The sequence below is a fragment of the Mizuhopecten yessoensis genome, unplaced genomic scaffold (genome assembly GCF_002113885.1).
Source record: "Mizuhopecten yessoensis strain PY_sf001 unplaced genomic scaffold, ASM211388v2 scaffold10333, whole genome shotgun sequence".
Lineage (NCBI taxonomy): Eukaryota > Metazoa > Mollusca > Bivalvia > Pectinida > Pectinidae > Mizuhopecten > Mizuhopecten yessoensis.
In genome coordinates, this window is record NW_018408494.1 from 276,386 (window position 1) to 290,914 (window position 14,529).

The 14,529-nt window shown below is 35.0% G+C and overlaps 1 protein-coding gene across 1 annotated transcript; it reads right to left on the reverse strand.

The window, feature by feature from the left end:
• Window positions 1-576: 576 nt before the first annotated feature.
• On the reverse strand, window positions 577-14,406 carry LOC110460245 (bud site selection protein 21-like). The gene is made up of 6 exons (XM_021513059.1): window positions 14,163-14,406; window positions 9,620-9,894; window positions 7,939-8,050; window positions 7,310-7,406; window positions 2,657-2,772; window positions 577-2,355 (listed from the first exon to the last, which is right to left on the reverse strand). The coding sequence occupies exons 1-6, from the start codon at window positions 14,281-14,283 to the stop codon at window positions 2,279-2,281; spliced, it is 798 nt and encodes a 265-aa protein (XP_021368734.1). The 5' UTR covers window positions 14,284-14,406; the 3' UTR covers window positions 577-2,278.
• Between the last annotated feature and the right edge of the window lie 123 nt (window positions 14,407-14,529).

The following is a 14,529-nucleotide window of genomic DNA, read 5'->3' on the forward strand; positions in this document are numbered from 1 at the left end:
TAAGCCTTTTGTGATCTTGAATGTGGGTCAAGCTGGATGATAGCAATTCATCCTTACAAGCTACAGGAAAATTATAATTCATTTTAACACATTTAAGACAAATCTCATTAATCTAGCCCTTACAGGCCTATGGAAGAAGTTTTTGAAATTGTTGAATTTTAAAAGTTGAACCCTACCGCCTTAAAATTGCCTCAACCGTCACCCAAACAAAAACGAATAAATCGCCATGCAGCTCCCTCTGATGAGAGGGATTTTGTAGGTATTTAGCATTCATGTGTAACAGGAGAAAGAGATACCCAAGTTAGAGTATCCTTTTGTTAAGTGTACTTGCAATGCAGAAACAAGGGTCGGCAAGCTTGCCAATTTTGTAACAGAAGAAGAGAAAATGTAACGACCAGACCGGGGTTCAAACCTAGGACCCTCCGAACTCTAGACCGACGCTCTACCAATTGAGCTACCTCACAGGTCGCCGATGACTCCAGTCAAGTCCAGTTCCGCTTGCACATGTACAGCCCAAGAGCAGAATATCACTTGACATTATTGCTAAAATAATAGTACAAAAAACACAAAACAAAATGTGAAGACAATATTTAATAGCACAAACATTGGCTAGTTGAGCACCACATGATTTATGTTTTACATAAGTTCATATAGTTTTGGAAGTTTGAAAGTTTTGGTGTTTCAGTTTCAAAACAATGATAAATTACAACTGATTCTGAGAATACTGATTAAATGTTTAATTGATATTCTTAGGTACTCCAATCATGTTGGCCTTACATTCTAAATATGATCATGATAATGTATCTTTAGTAAAGTTACCAGAAAGCAACCATGACCAAATGTTAACCATTTAATTACACTCAATGATCAACAGCTTGGAGTCAAAACTGGTACTGCCTAAGGGGAGTCTGTCAATTTCAATTGACTCAATGGTTAACCCTAACTCAAACCATAACCCTAATTAATCGAAGTGACTGAACAAGGCTGCCATATCATGATCATGATCAGAAGCTGGAAGTGTGTCTCACTCTCTGTCCTGTCTCCGGTCTTGTCTGGAGGACAGCTAATTCTGCTGAAGAAGAGTCAATAAAGAAACAAGACAGAGAAGTGATGAGGCTTGAAACAAATGGCGAGACGACATGGACCCCAACAATACCAACTACTGTCACTCTGTTTCACTATCCAACACTTAGTTCTTGGTGCCAAAGATATGATTATGCTTTCAGGAAATTTGTCATTAACACAGACTCCACTTCATCAGCTTTACTAGAGCTGAGACAAAACAGAAGGTGACACGAAGTACCTGCTACTGATATGCCAGTCTTTTTGAGTCACATAACAGGGTTAATCCCCGACTCTTATGACTTACTCCCCTCCGACTGTCCCCTTTCATTAGAGCTAAAGAAGGCTACTAGACGACACAGAAAACTCATCAGTAGGGAGTTTATTGGACAAATATAAAGGTTAACTTTGCAATAAAGGTATTTCTATTTGAATTTTCTCGGATGCATATAAATTCAGTGTTATATGAAATGGGCTATTAAAAGTATGAAAGTGCCTCCCACCCCTCCTCCCCTACATGAATTCTGGAAGAGAATTTCCTACTCGTGTACATTACAAGAATCTTATTGTCACATACACCAACATAAGTATACTCTGAAAAGTATACATGAACTCTAGTGATACTTGTACAAATAATCTTTGTACTCATGTGAATAAACAGAATTTTATACTTCTGTAGATAAACAGAAATCTTCATTCCATAACAAGTCGTAAGACAGATATTTACACTCTTATGCACATGCTATGATATACATAATCTTACACAACTCCGAACTTAACAGACTGTATAACAGACTCATATGATGAACAGGATCTTAAATGTTTGCATATACAGAATGTTTTACTTATTAACATACAATGAGTCTTAGTGCAACTAAAACTTGTGAAACCATGTACATATATGATAAACAGAATCTCACACTCTCATTCATACACAAACATGTATAATTATAACAAAATCTTTCCTTCACATATCTTATTGAAGAAGACTTTATATTTTAATTTGAAATGGCAGCAGTAATCTTTCACGATTTACATGTAAATACAAAATGTACCACATTAATCCATGTTCGAAATTATTGTAATCAGGACATCAGTCAATCAACTGGCAGGATATAACAGAGTTACTTCCCTTGTACTTTTTTCACCGTTTTTGCTGATACTTTTATATAAATATACATATGTGTACATATTTAAAAATCCCTTTTCTCTCATATCATTTAATCATGAATTCTTTCTCCAATCCGGTCTTCAATGCTTTCTTCTTTTCCAGCTTGGCAAAGTAAGTTTTACCTACAAAAAAAGTGAAAATAAATGTACCAATGTATTCCGACACATAGCTACATAAATAGTGGTGGTAGTGGTATATAGGTCTAAGTTCTAAGTGACAATACCTCGGTATGTTTACTTTACCAGGTATTTCTATCTTGAATAATATGATTTGTACAATTTCACAACTGATACAAGTGATCAACCATGCCTTTTTAAAAAAGCATAATTTCAATTCAGTTTGTATGTTCTTTCTTTTTTCCCCCCAATATATTTTGTCATACCAAATGTCCCTTTCAAAAGTACTGAATGTAAGGCAACTCACTTGTGTGTCGAGGAACATTGCTGAGCCGAGCTACCCTGAAATTGGCCGCTTTACACCTGGAGGACATCGTTTTCTGTTTATGGTTCTGTATTGTCGACACTTCTACACCACTCAATCTGTAATGAGAATAAGATCTGTGGTGACATACTTTATCAGTGTAAACATCACAACAAATGTTCTGTCCTTTATCACAGAATGTTTACATGTTGTAACAGATGTTACACAACAAATGTTCAGTCCTTTATCACAGAATGTTAACATGTTGTAACAGATGTTACACAACAAATGTTCTGTCCTTTATCACAGAATGTGTACATGCTGTAACAGATGTTACACAACAAATGTTCTGTTCTTTATCACAGAATGTTTACATGCTGTAACAGATGTAACACAACAAATGTTCTGTTCTTTATCACAGAATGTTTACATGTTGTAACAGATGTTACACAACAAATGTTCAGTCCTTTATCACAGAATGTTAACATGCTGTAACAGATGTTACACAACAAATGTTCTGTCCTTTATCACAGAATGTTTACATGTTGTAACAGATGTTACACAACAAATGTTCTGTCCTTTATCACAGAATGTTTACATGCTGTAACAGATGTTACACAACAAATGTTCTGTCCTTTATCACAGAATGTTTACATGCTGTAACAGATGTTACACAACAAATGTTCTGTCCTTTATCACAGAATGTTTACATGCTGTAACAGATGTTACACAACAAATGTTCTGTCCTTTATCACAGAATGTTTACATGTTGTAACAGATGTTACACAACAAATGTTCTGTCCTTTATCACAGAATGTTTACATGCTGTAACAGATGTTACACAACAAATGTTCTGTCCTTTATCACAGAATGTTTACATGCTGTAACAGATGTTACACAACAAATGTTCTGTCCTTTATCACAGAATGTTTACATGCTGTAACAGATGTTACACAACAAATGTTCTGTCCTTTATCACAGAATGTTTACATGCTGTAACAGATGTTACACAACAAATGTTCTGTCCTTTATCACAGAATGTTTACATGCTGTAACAGATGTTACACAACAAATGTTCTGTCCTTTATCACAGAATGTTTACATGCTGTAACAGATGTTACACAACAAATGTTCTGTCCTTTATCACAGAATGTTTACATGCTGTAACAGATGTTACACAACAAATGTTCTGTCCTTTATCACAGAATGTTTACATGCTGTAACAGATGTTACACAACAAATGTTCTGTCCTTTATCACAGAATGTTAACATGCTGTAACAGATGTTACACAACAAATGTTCTGTCCTTTATCACAGAATGTTTACATGCTGTAACAGATGTTACACAACAAATGTTCTGTCCTTTATCACAGAATGTTTACATGCTGTAACAGATGTTACACAACAAATGTTCTGTCCTTTATCACAGAATGTTTACATGCTGTAACAGATGTTACACAACAAATGTTCTGTCCTTTATCACAGAATGTTTACATGCTGTAACAGATGTTACACAACAAATGTTCTGTCCTTTATCACAGAATGTTTACATGTTGTAACAGATGTTACACAACAAATGTTCTGTCCTTTATCACAGAATGTTTACATGCTGTAACAGATGTTACACAACAAATGTTCTGTCCTTTATCACAGAATGTTTACATGCTGTAACAGATGTTACACAACAAATGTTCTGTCCTTTATCACAGAATGTTTACATGCTGTAACAGATGTTACACAACAAATGTTCTGTCCTTTATCACAGAATGTTTACATGCTGTAACAGATGTTACACAACAAATGTTCTGTCCTTTATCACAGAATGTTTACATGTTGTAACAGATGTTACACAACAAATGTTCTGTCCTTTATCACAGAATGTTTACATGCTGTAACAGATGTTACACAACAAATGTTCTGTCCTTTATCACAGAATGTTTACATGCTGTAACAGATGTTACACAACAAATGTTCTGTTCTTTATCACAGAATGTTAACATGTTGTAACAGATGTAACACAACAAATGTTCTGTTCTTTATCACAGAATGTTTACATGTTGTAACAGATGTTACACAACAAATGTTCTGTCCTTTATCACAGAATGTTTACATGCTGTAACAGATGTTACACAACAAATGTTCTGTCCTTTATCACAGAATGTTTACATGCTGTAACAGATGTTACACAACAAATGTTCTGTCCTTTATCACAGAATGTTTACATGCTGTAACAGATGTTACACAACAAATGTTCTGTCCTTTATCACAGAATGTTTACATGCTGTAACAGATGTTACACAACAAATGTTCTGTCCTTTATCACAGAATGTTTACATGCTGTAACAGATGTTACACAACAAATGTTCTGTCCTTTATCACAGAATGTTTACATGCTGTAACAGATGTTACACAACAAATGTTCTGTCCTTTATCACAGAATGTTTACATGCTGTAACAGATGTTACACAACAAATGTTCTGTCCTTTATCACAGAATGTTTACATGCTGTAACAGATGTTACACAACAAATGTTCTGTCCTTTATCACAGAATGTTTACATGCTGTAACAGATGTTACACAACAAATGTTCTGTCCTTTATCACAGAATGTTTACATGCTGTAACAGATGTTACACAACAAATGTTCTGTCCTTTATCACAGAATGTTTACATGTTGTAACAGATGTTACACAACAAATGTTCTGTCCTTTATCACAGAATGTTTACATGCTGTAACAGATGTTACACAACAAATGTTCTGTCCTTTATCACAGAATGTTTACATGCTGTAACAGATGTTACACAACAAATGTTCTGTCCTTTATCACAGAATGTTTACATGCTGTAACAGATGTTACACAACAAATGTTCTGTCCTTTATCACAGAATGTTTACATGTTGTAACAGATGTCACACAACAAATGTTCTGTTCTTTATCACAGAATGTTTACATGTTGTAACAGATGTCACACAACAAATGTTCTGTTCTTTATCACAGAATGTTTACATGCTGTAACAGATGTTACACAACAAATGTTCTGTCCTTTATCACAGAATGTTTACATGCTGTAACAGATGTTACACAACAAATGTTCTGTCCTTTATCACAGAATGTTTACATGCTGTAACAGATGTTACACAACAAATGTTCTGTCCTTTATCACAGAATGTTTACATGCTGTAACAGATGTTACACAACAAATGTTCTGTCCTTTATCACAGAATGTTTACATGCTGTAACAGATGTTACACAACAAATGTTCTGTCCTTTATCACAGAATGTTTACATGCTGTAACAGATGTTACACAACAAATGTTCTGTCCTTTATCACAGAATGTTTACATGCTGTAACAGATGTTACACAACAAATGTTCTGTCCTTTATCACAGAATGTTTACATGCTGTAACAGATGTTACACAACAAATGTTCTGTTCTTTATCACAGAATGTTTACATGTTGTAACAGATGTAACACAACAAATGTTCTGTTCTTTATCACAGAATGTTTACATGTTGTAACAGATGTTACACAACAAATGTTCTGTTCTTTATCACAGAATGTTTACATGCTGTAACAGATGTTACACAACAAATGTTCTGTCCTTTATCACAGAATGTTAACATGCTGTAACAGATGTTATAATGTCTGTCCTTCATCACAGAGAGATTTGTTGACAGTTTTATACTGGTACCCGGTAATACACAAAATAAACATGAATTGGTTACAAATTCTAACAATAGGTCAAATGGGTCTGTAACACTCAGATATTTTGCTTTCACTATGTTAACTAGTCGAGAAATAGTTTAAACTAACTTGCTATCATAATGGCAACAAGGTTTTGTTACAGACATAAAGAAGAAAAATAACGAAACTTGGAAAGGACAATCATGGAGCATTTGTAACATGTTTGTTTAAAATTGATCTGTTGGAATTGCAAATTATTCAACTAGATCTGAGGGCAGTGTAGCCTTTTTTCTTTCTTAAATCAGCATAATAGGGTAGCAATTTTCTATTTGATTTTTGGAATCAACCCAGAAAATAATAGCACCTGTTCTAAACCTCGAGAGCACTGTTCAGATCAAGTTTTGATGCCATTTACCTGGTTGTAGTTGAAAATGAATGAGAAAATCAAGGAACAGTTGGCCATCTTTGAATGTAAATTATTTAGGAAAATATCAAATCTTGTTCAGGTCCATGAGAGGAACTTTTGTCACTACTGTCAGAACTGCTCTCGACCCCAAGGAGTTGAAACCTATCTTTTATAAAGCATTGTGTGTCCTTGTCCCTGTGATACTTCAGTCCAAAGTTGGTCAAATTCCCGCCAAACTAACTCAATGATTTATCTTTAAGTAAAGTCTTACTTCTTTTTTCCTATTGTGCCTCATCAGTTTTTCTAGAGGGGAGGGGGTGACATTCTTTTTATATATAACAATAATAAGTCCCACTGCACGTTGGCCCTATGAAACTGCAGCTCAGGCCAAGTTTATTTGAATGTTAATCATCCTTACAGAAGAAGTAGGCTTTTAAAAGGAAAAGCTTTTGTCAGATGGGCAGATTAATGATTGACAAAAACATTAAATAAAATAGAAATACAACTGTACTAGCATGAATGTGTTATAGCAGTCAACAGGGAACAAAATATTTGTCATCATCACCTGTTGTTGTCGAAGGAAATAAAATCTTGTTTTGAAACCTGGAAGTCTTCCTCTGTATCAGCCAAACTCCCTTCCTCTTCATCTGCTACACTGCTCACTAAACAGAAACACCAATACATTGTCATAGCGTTCTCTCTTAGCTTTCTATTGTCCACAAACCCTACATCCTCTACACATCTCACTAAACAGAAACACCAACACATTGTCATAGCGTTTTCTCTTAGCTTTCTATTGTCCACAAACCCTATATTGTCCACTGAAATCTTCATCTCCTCTAAAGTTCAGTAAACAATGACAAGAAATATATTTTGCATTCTTGTAGTTTCAGTTCTCAACATTCAAAAAACTACATTGACATTATTTAGCACACACAATGATATATCAAAAAGTGAACCCTTGTATTTTACCATCATTTTTAATACACCCCATTTAACATATTACAATAGAATATTAATTAACAAAATTGAAACTTACAGTTCTCCATAGTCTACACCTTGAATAATATTTTTTACATTGACACTTACATACATATGTATACCCTAATTATCTGATGGATTTATCTATAAAATGTGTTGAAATGAAAATTAATATACAAACAGACAGGTACACTTTGACTTGGATATACAAACCTTTCTTTTTCTTTGATGATAATTTGGACTTCACATCATTTGTCTCCTCTGGCAGGTCATCAAAGAAATCCTCAGGTAGCTTTCTCTTAGAGAGTTCTTCCAACTTCTTTTTCTGAACAGTTTGATAAACAAACGTTAGAGATTAGGGCAAAATAAAAAATACTTGTGTTTCAGGTTACATATCAGGAAAAGATGTAGTAGGTAAGAAGGCATATTATGTTATTTCAACATTTTTTTAAATTTCATGAATCAATATTTATGGTTTCTATCCAAATTTATAATGCATATCTATACATTACAATGGCTTTAAGTAGATTTGAGTGACTGTGAGTGTTGTCTTGTTAATAATTCAATCTGGGATACAAGCTGGTGATGAGATTTCTACGATTGGCAGGAAAACTGTACATTCTGCATATTAGGTTGGCACACTTACAGATCAAGTATGCTCAACTATCACAGAATATTTCTGTGCCCTATAACATACTGTTTCAACTGGTATATACAAAAACAGTTATACTGATACATAGTACGTGGTAAAGTACTACCATATTTTACTGGTGATAAGCCCAGAGGGCCTGTGCATGAAAATATGTCATATATAGGGGCGGGCTTATTCCTGGATATTGATACATCATACAACTATGCAAAAACTATTTTTACTGACGCTGACAAAATTGAAGAAAGGGCTTACAACCGGGTACCCACCCTGTGCATGGAAATTTAAAGTAAGGGAAAGGGGGGTAAAATACAGTAGTTACATATCAACAAATATTAAATTGACTTGTGAATTGTGATCAATGAAGAGTGTTAAAAATGCACTGAAATTTATTTTCTAACTGTGAACTTGACCTACTTTAGCACCCTGAAGCACAAACTTATTCCTTACTGCATGTCATAACAAGTCCTTAAGTTTCATTAAATTCCATTAGGTAAGAAATGAAGTTATGACTATCAATGCCAGCTAAAGGATATAACCTGAGTAATTATGGGAAGAATGCTATATCCCTTTTATTGTTAGGGGATGATAAAGCCACAGTATTTGTTTTATGGTAGATATATATGACACATAGTGAAGCAGTCATTTGTTTGTTACTGGCTCAAACAGTGGGAATTTCCCTTCAGCATAATCATGATCAGAAGAGCAACTAGTAATCTGTAGTCCCAGGTTTGATTCTTAGCCGATGCAGAGCCAAGGAATAAGTTAAATAGGTAACGCTGATGTCCATTAGCCCGAGTTTCCTCTGGCCCTGAAACCAGACTTTGGTATTTTAACAGATAGATATATCTACACCAGACTTCAATGCTGGGTAAGTAACTACAGATCTCAATTACACATACCGGGTAAGTAACTACAGATCTCAATTACACATATCGGGTAAATACCTACAGATCTCAATTACACATACCGGGTAAGTAACTACAGATCTCAATTACACATACCGGGTAAGTAACTACAGATCTCAATTACACATACCGGGTAAGTAACTACAGATCTCAATTACACATTTACCCGGTAAATAACTACAGATCTCAATTACACATACCGGGTAAGTAACGACAGATCTCAATTACACATACCAGGTAAATAACTACAGATCTCAATTACACATACCGGGTAAGTAACTACAGATCTCAATTACACATACCGGGTAAGTAACTACGGATGCCTAAGTATTAATACCTTCTGGTCCTTGTACTGTTGATCAAGATGTCTCCGCTTGTTTTTGAGGGTCATCTTTTCCGTGTCAATCTGTTTCATGACTTGCCTCATTCTCTGTATGGCATTTTCCTTCCCTGACTGAAAAGAAACAGCCTCAGGAGCATCATCCTGATCACTATCCTCCTCATTGTCATAAGCAATGTCAGTTGTTTTCACCTTTGTGGCAACATTGTCCTCGTCATATTCTTCGTCACTTTCCACCAATAAGTCTTCATTTTCAGAGGATTCTGGTTCATCTGCAAATATTCAGAACATAAATGTTGTAAGTAAAAAGTTCAAAACTTAAGCAATTCAAAATCCATCTGAAAATGGCTACGTTTTTTGTAGATTAACCCGACATTCTCATGCAATGCACCTACAGCAAAACCTTGATATACTGCCTTTGTGAAACCCTGATATTTTTTCCTCCCTTTAATTATATACTGTAAAAACTTGATGCATTGCCATGAATTGTTTACATACAACAAAGCCTTTATATATTGTCCTGTTTAAATACAGCAATATCTTGATATATTGTATCAAAGAAAAAATAATGAATTTTGGAGTTTTCTACCTCCTGATATATATAAAACAGACACCATATGTTGTTGAATTGTCCGATTAACACAAAACTGGAATGCATCATGCTTAAAAAATATCAATCTATTTTCCAATTTTGTCACTTGAAAATGCCACAAGAATGCAGACCAGTTGATAAATACAGAAGGCAAGATTAAGGATTCTTTCATAATTTTATTTCTATGCAAAATTCTAAATATTTGCTATAGCTTTTTGCTTGCGTCATTTAAATAGTATTGAAGTTTTGAGCCAATTAATATTATAAAACTCTTTCATGCCCAGGGGTGAAGGATAGGGAAATTTCACCCAAGGGGTTTTTTAATTTGAAAATTTATTTTTCTCTCATTCCCACTACCAGAATAAGCTTAGAAACCATGAAAATGCGTTTGGACTGGCTACCATTTTGAAAATAACTTTTCCCCAGATTTTCTTTGACGAAAATTAATCAGTCAACAAGATTTATCATACCCCATATTAACAAAGTTTGCACAGAAAAATTTATCTCATCTTTCTAACGTGTACGGTAAATATATCATTATAGGTTTTAATTACATCAAATAGCCTTTTCCGCATTGCCGCATCAGAATTTTATAATTCGTGACGTCACATCATTGTCAAGCCATTGTGATGTCACGTCACGTGAAATGTGGTGTAAGATAGAAATTTCTAACACACTTTTCTTACCCTGGACAGCTCTATCTTACACACACGGAAATGAGAGAAAGCTATCTATGTGTCTCCTTCACTCTTACCAGATATATCAGGCAGAAGAAACAGTACTAAGGAATCAAAATAAGTCACACTAATACGGGGGATTACCTGGTATTAAATGGTTTCCATTAATTTATGTTACAGGGTTTTCTTATTAAGGTGAAGTGACCAGAATATGTCGGCTAAATTGAGTTATTCTAGTATAAATCTTGTGATAAGTCAATCATCCAATGACAACTTGTGTGAATGCCAATCTATAGACAGTTATATTACATCCTACATGCATGGCTCTAAATTTGTAGTTCTGTGTGCTACATTGTCCGCGAGACATCTCCTAGTCTATTAAACCTACAATGGCCATAATGAATAACACACAATTCACCCCAAACCGTCACACCCGAAACCATTTTGCCCCAACTTTTTCAAGTGTTGGATTAAATATAGACACTATTGGTCTATGACAGGCATATACTTAAATACAAGACACAATTATTGTATTATGTGAAAAAACCATTATTATGATAATTGCCTTCTTTAAAACACAGAATATGCTGAATTGGCTAAAAATGCTACAACTCAGGTCCATTCATAAGATGTATAACATATCAGACGAGTTTATACTAAAAAAGTTTTCACTTATTGTGCTGCTTGATCATATTAAATTACATCATTACTGTACAAAGGACAGTTTAATCTTAAGCGAACAATTTTAGCTCACCTGGTCCGAAGGACCAAGGTGAGCTCATGCCAGACTGTGGCGTTCGGCGTCTGTACGTCAACAATTTCTTTAAACGACTTCTTCTTCTTAACCTCTGATTGGAATTTAACTAAATTTGACTTGAAGCATCCCTAGGTGGTGGGGATTCAAAATTGTACAAATGGTGGGGCTGACCTCCTAAGGGGCTGAGGAGCGGGGCCAAAAGTGGGCAATTTGGCTATATTGCTTTAAGCGACTTCTTCTCTTAAACTAAGTGATGGATATCAACCATATTGGACTGGAAGCATCCCTGAGGTGGTGTTGATCACAATTCCACAAATGGTGGGGCTGACTCCCCAGGGTGCTGAGGGGGCAGGGCCAAAAGATGGCAAATCAGCTATATTGCTACAAACAACTTCTTCCGCAGAACTTTGCCATGGATATCAATCATATTTGGTCGGAAGCATTCATGGGAGGCAGGGATATAAAAAAAAAAAAAATGTACAAATGGTGTGGCTCAACCCCCAGGCTAAGGAGTGGGATCCAAAAAAGTGTATTACTTGGTTGAGATCCCCACTGTATAACCATATATACAATTGTTGAGTATAAAGACAAGAATGCACATTTGCTTCCAGAATGGCCCTAGGGTCTAGCCCCCCCCTTGGAGACATAGTCCCTGGGTCATAACTTTGAAACGGTTGAGATCCCCACCCCAAAACTATGTATACAAATGCTCGGCATAAAGAGACAAATGCAGTCATGATATTAGAATAGACCCTGGGGTCTGACTGAAACCCTATGGACCTAGTTTCTTAGTCACAGCTTTGAAACAGTTGAGATTCCCACCCTATAACCATATATACAATTGCTGAGTGTAAAGAGATGAATGCACATATGCTTCCAGGATGGCCTTGGGGTCTGCCCCACCCTTGGAGACTTAACCCCTTGGTCATAACTTAGAAATGGTCTAGATCCCCACCCCAAAACTATAAATACAAATGATGGGCAAAAAGAGACGAATGCAGTCATGATATTTGAATTGATCCTGGGGTCTGGTCACAACCTAGGCCTAGGGACCTAGTTTCTGAGTCACAGCTTGGAATCAGTTGAGATCCCCACCCCATAACCATACATAAAACTGCTGGGCATGAAAAATCTAATACAGATATGCTACATATTCCCTTGGATCTCATTTGGAGAAATGTTAAGTGAAGAGTAAAATACACTTCATCTTCATATTTATTCCTTCCTCAGTCAATATTGACGATTATGGAATTATTTTTGGTCTTGTGCTGTGTACATGTAGTGCGTTTGTTATGTAGGTTTTTTTTGTTTGTTTTTTTTCTAATTTGCTATAGGATACAAAAAACAGGTTTAAAGCAGTGAGTGTTAGTTATGTTGTAGGTTTTGTATTAAGTTCGATTATGTTATATGCCTGTCCTGAATTCTGCTAGTGTTTCTGATTGGATGATTGTTTTGTGTACCTACATGGTTCTCACAACCGGACACAACTATAGAACAGTATCAAGATGTGTCTCAAGAAGCTGGATCAGCTTACATCGACAACTATTTCATTTCACACCATAGTGATGCAAAACGATCTGATACGATGATCACGATTGACAATTGATCTTGTTGATCGTAGAGAAATTTTGAACCATTCAAAAAGTTTTTACAATTAACAATTAAGACAACGATTTACATCGATTGTGCCACGAATCCTGATAGTGGGAACCTAGCATTAACTCAGATATTTTGTATGCAACTAACTACAAAGTTGAAAGTATTAAATTTAAACATTAAAGTTCCTATTGCATATAAAATAATTTTCATGTGTGGGGTAAAACGTAGAGAGACTTAACACAGGGATAGAATTTAACTTTTGCAGCAACTTGCAATTTGTTGCGAGTGGGGTAAAACTAAACTGGCGAATTCAGAAACCTACTGGCATATTATATTTGATGAAAAAAAATGTGCTCTATTATGCAATCTGGACCAAAATCCTTGTGTTATATGCACTACAGTCATTACCTCAAATAACAAATACTATCATCTTTCTTATAGATGTTACATATAACACACAAATCAGAAACTTGCTGTCAATGACTCATTCTTTTAATATAATAAATTTAACAGATATATCTTAGTCTACATAATGTATTACTTTACTTTAAGTCAGTCTCTATAGAATATGTATGTGCTACTTACTTGTATGATTAATTACTCAAGAATATTTGTTGTGTACAATCAATCATAATAGTTATATGTTGTATTGTAAAATTACATGAATTAAATGTATTATGAACAAGAAGCATCTAGTGGGCTTATTCTTTTTGCAGTCATGATATTGATGATTTTTGTTGAAATGTATGTTTAGCTAAAGCTATTCTATGTTTGTTGACTATACCTCGTGCCAAGTAAACTTTGACGTTTGCAGATCTAAAAAAAACAATTTATTACAGCTTTGTCCAAAAAAAATGCTATATTTGCTGACACAGAACTTCCAGAGTACAATGTATCTTCCCCGTTGATATTTACCAGATTCATTTTCTGATCCGGATGTACCATTACCATCTTGTGTCTTCTTTTCTATATCTTTGAAAATATCGCTTTCAAATTCGTCATCTTCTACTTCTCCTGTTGAATATCTTCGACTCATTTTGTGATTATTTGCAAAACTTCTCGTTTGATATGAAAAAAATATTTCACGCAGTTTGTTTACAATTCACGTGGGTTCTGGTAGTCCCTATCATCTACACCCTTGTCCTCTCGACCCATTTAGTTCAATAGTCTTGATGACTAAGATTTTAGTGTAGCGTTTTCGGCATGTCGTTGAGTTCAAGTTAAAAAGAAAGGATTAAGAAAAACATTCACAATTATTAAGTTTTATTACTAACAAACACCT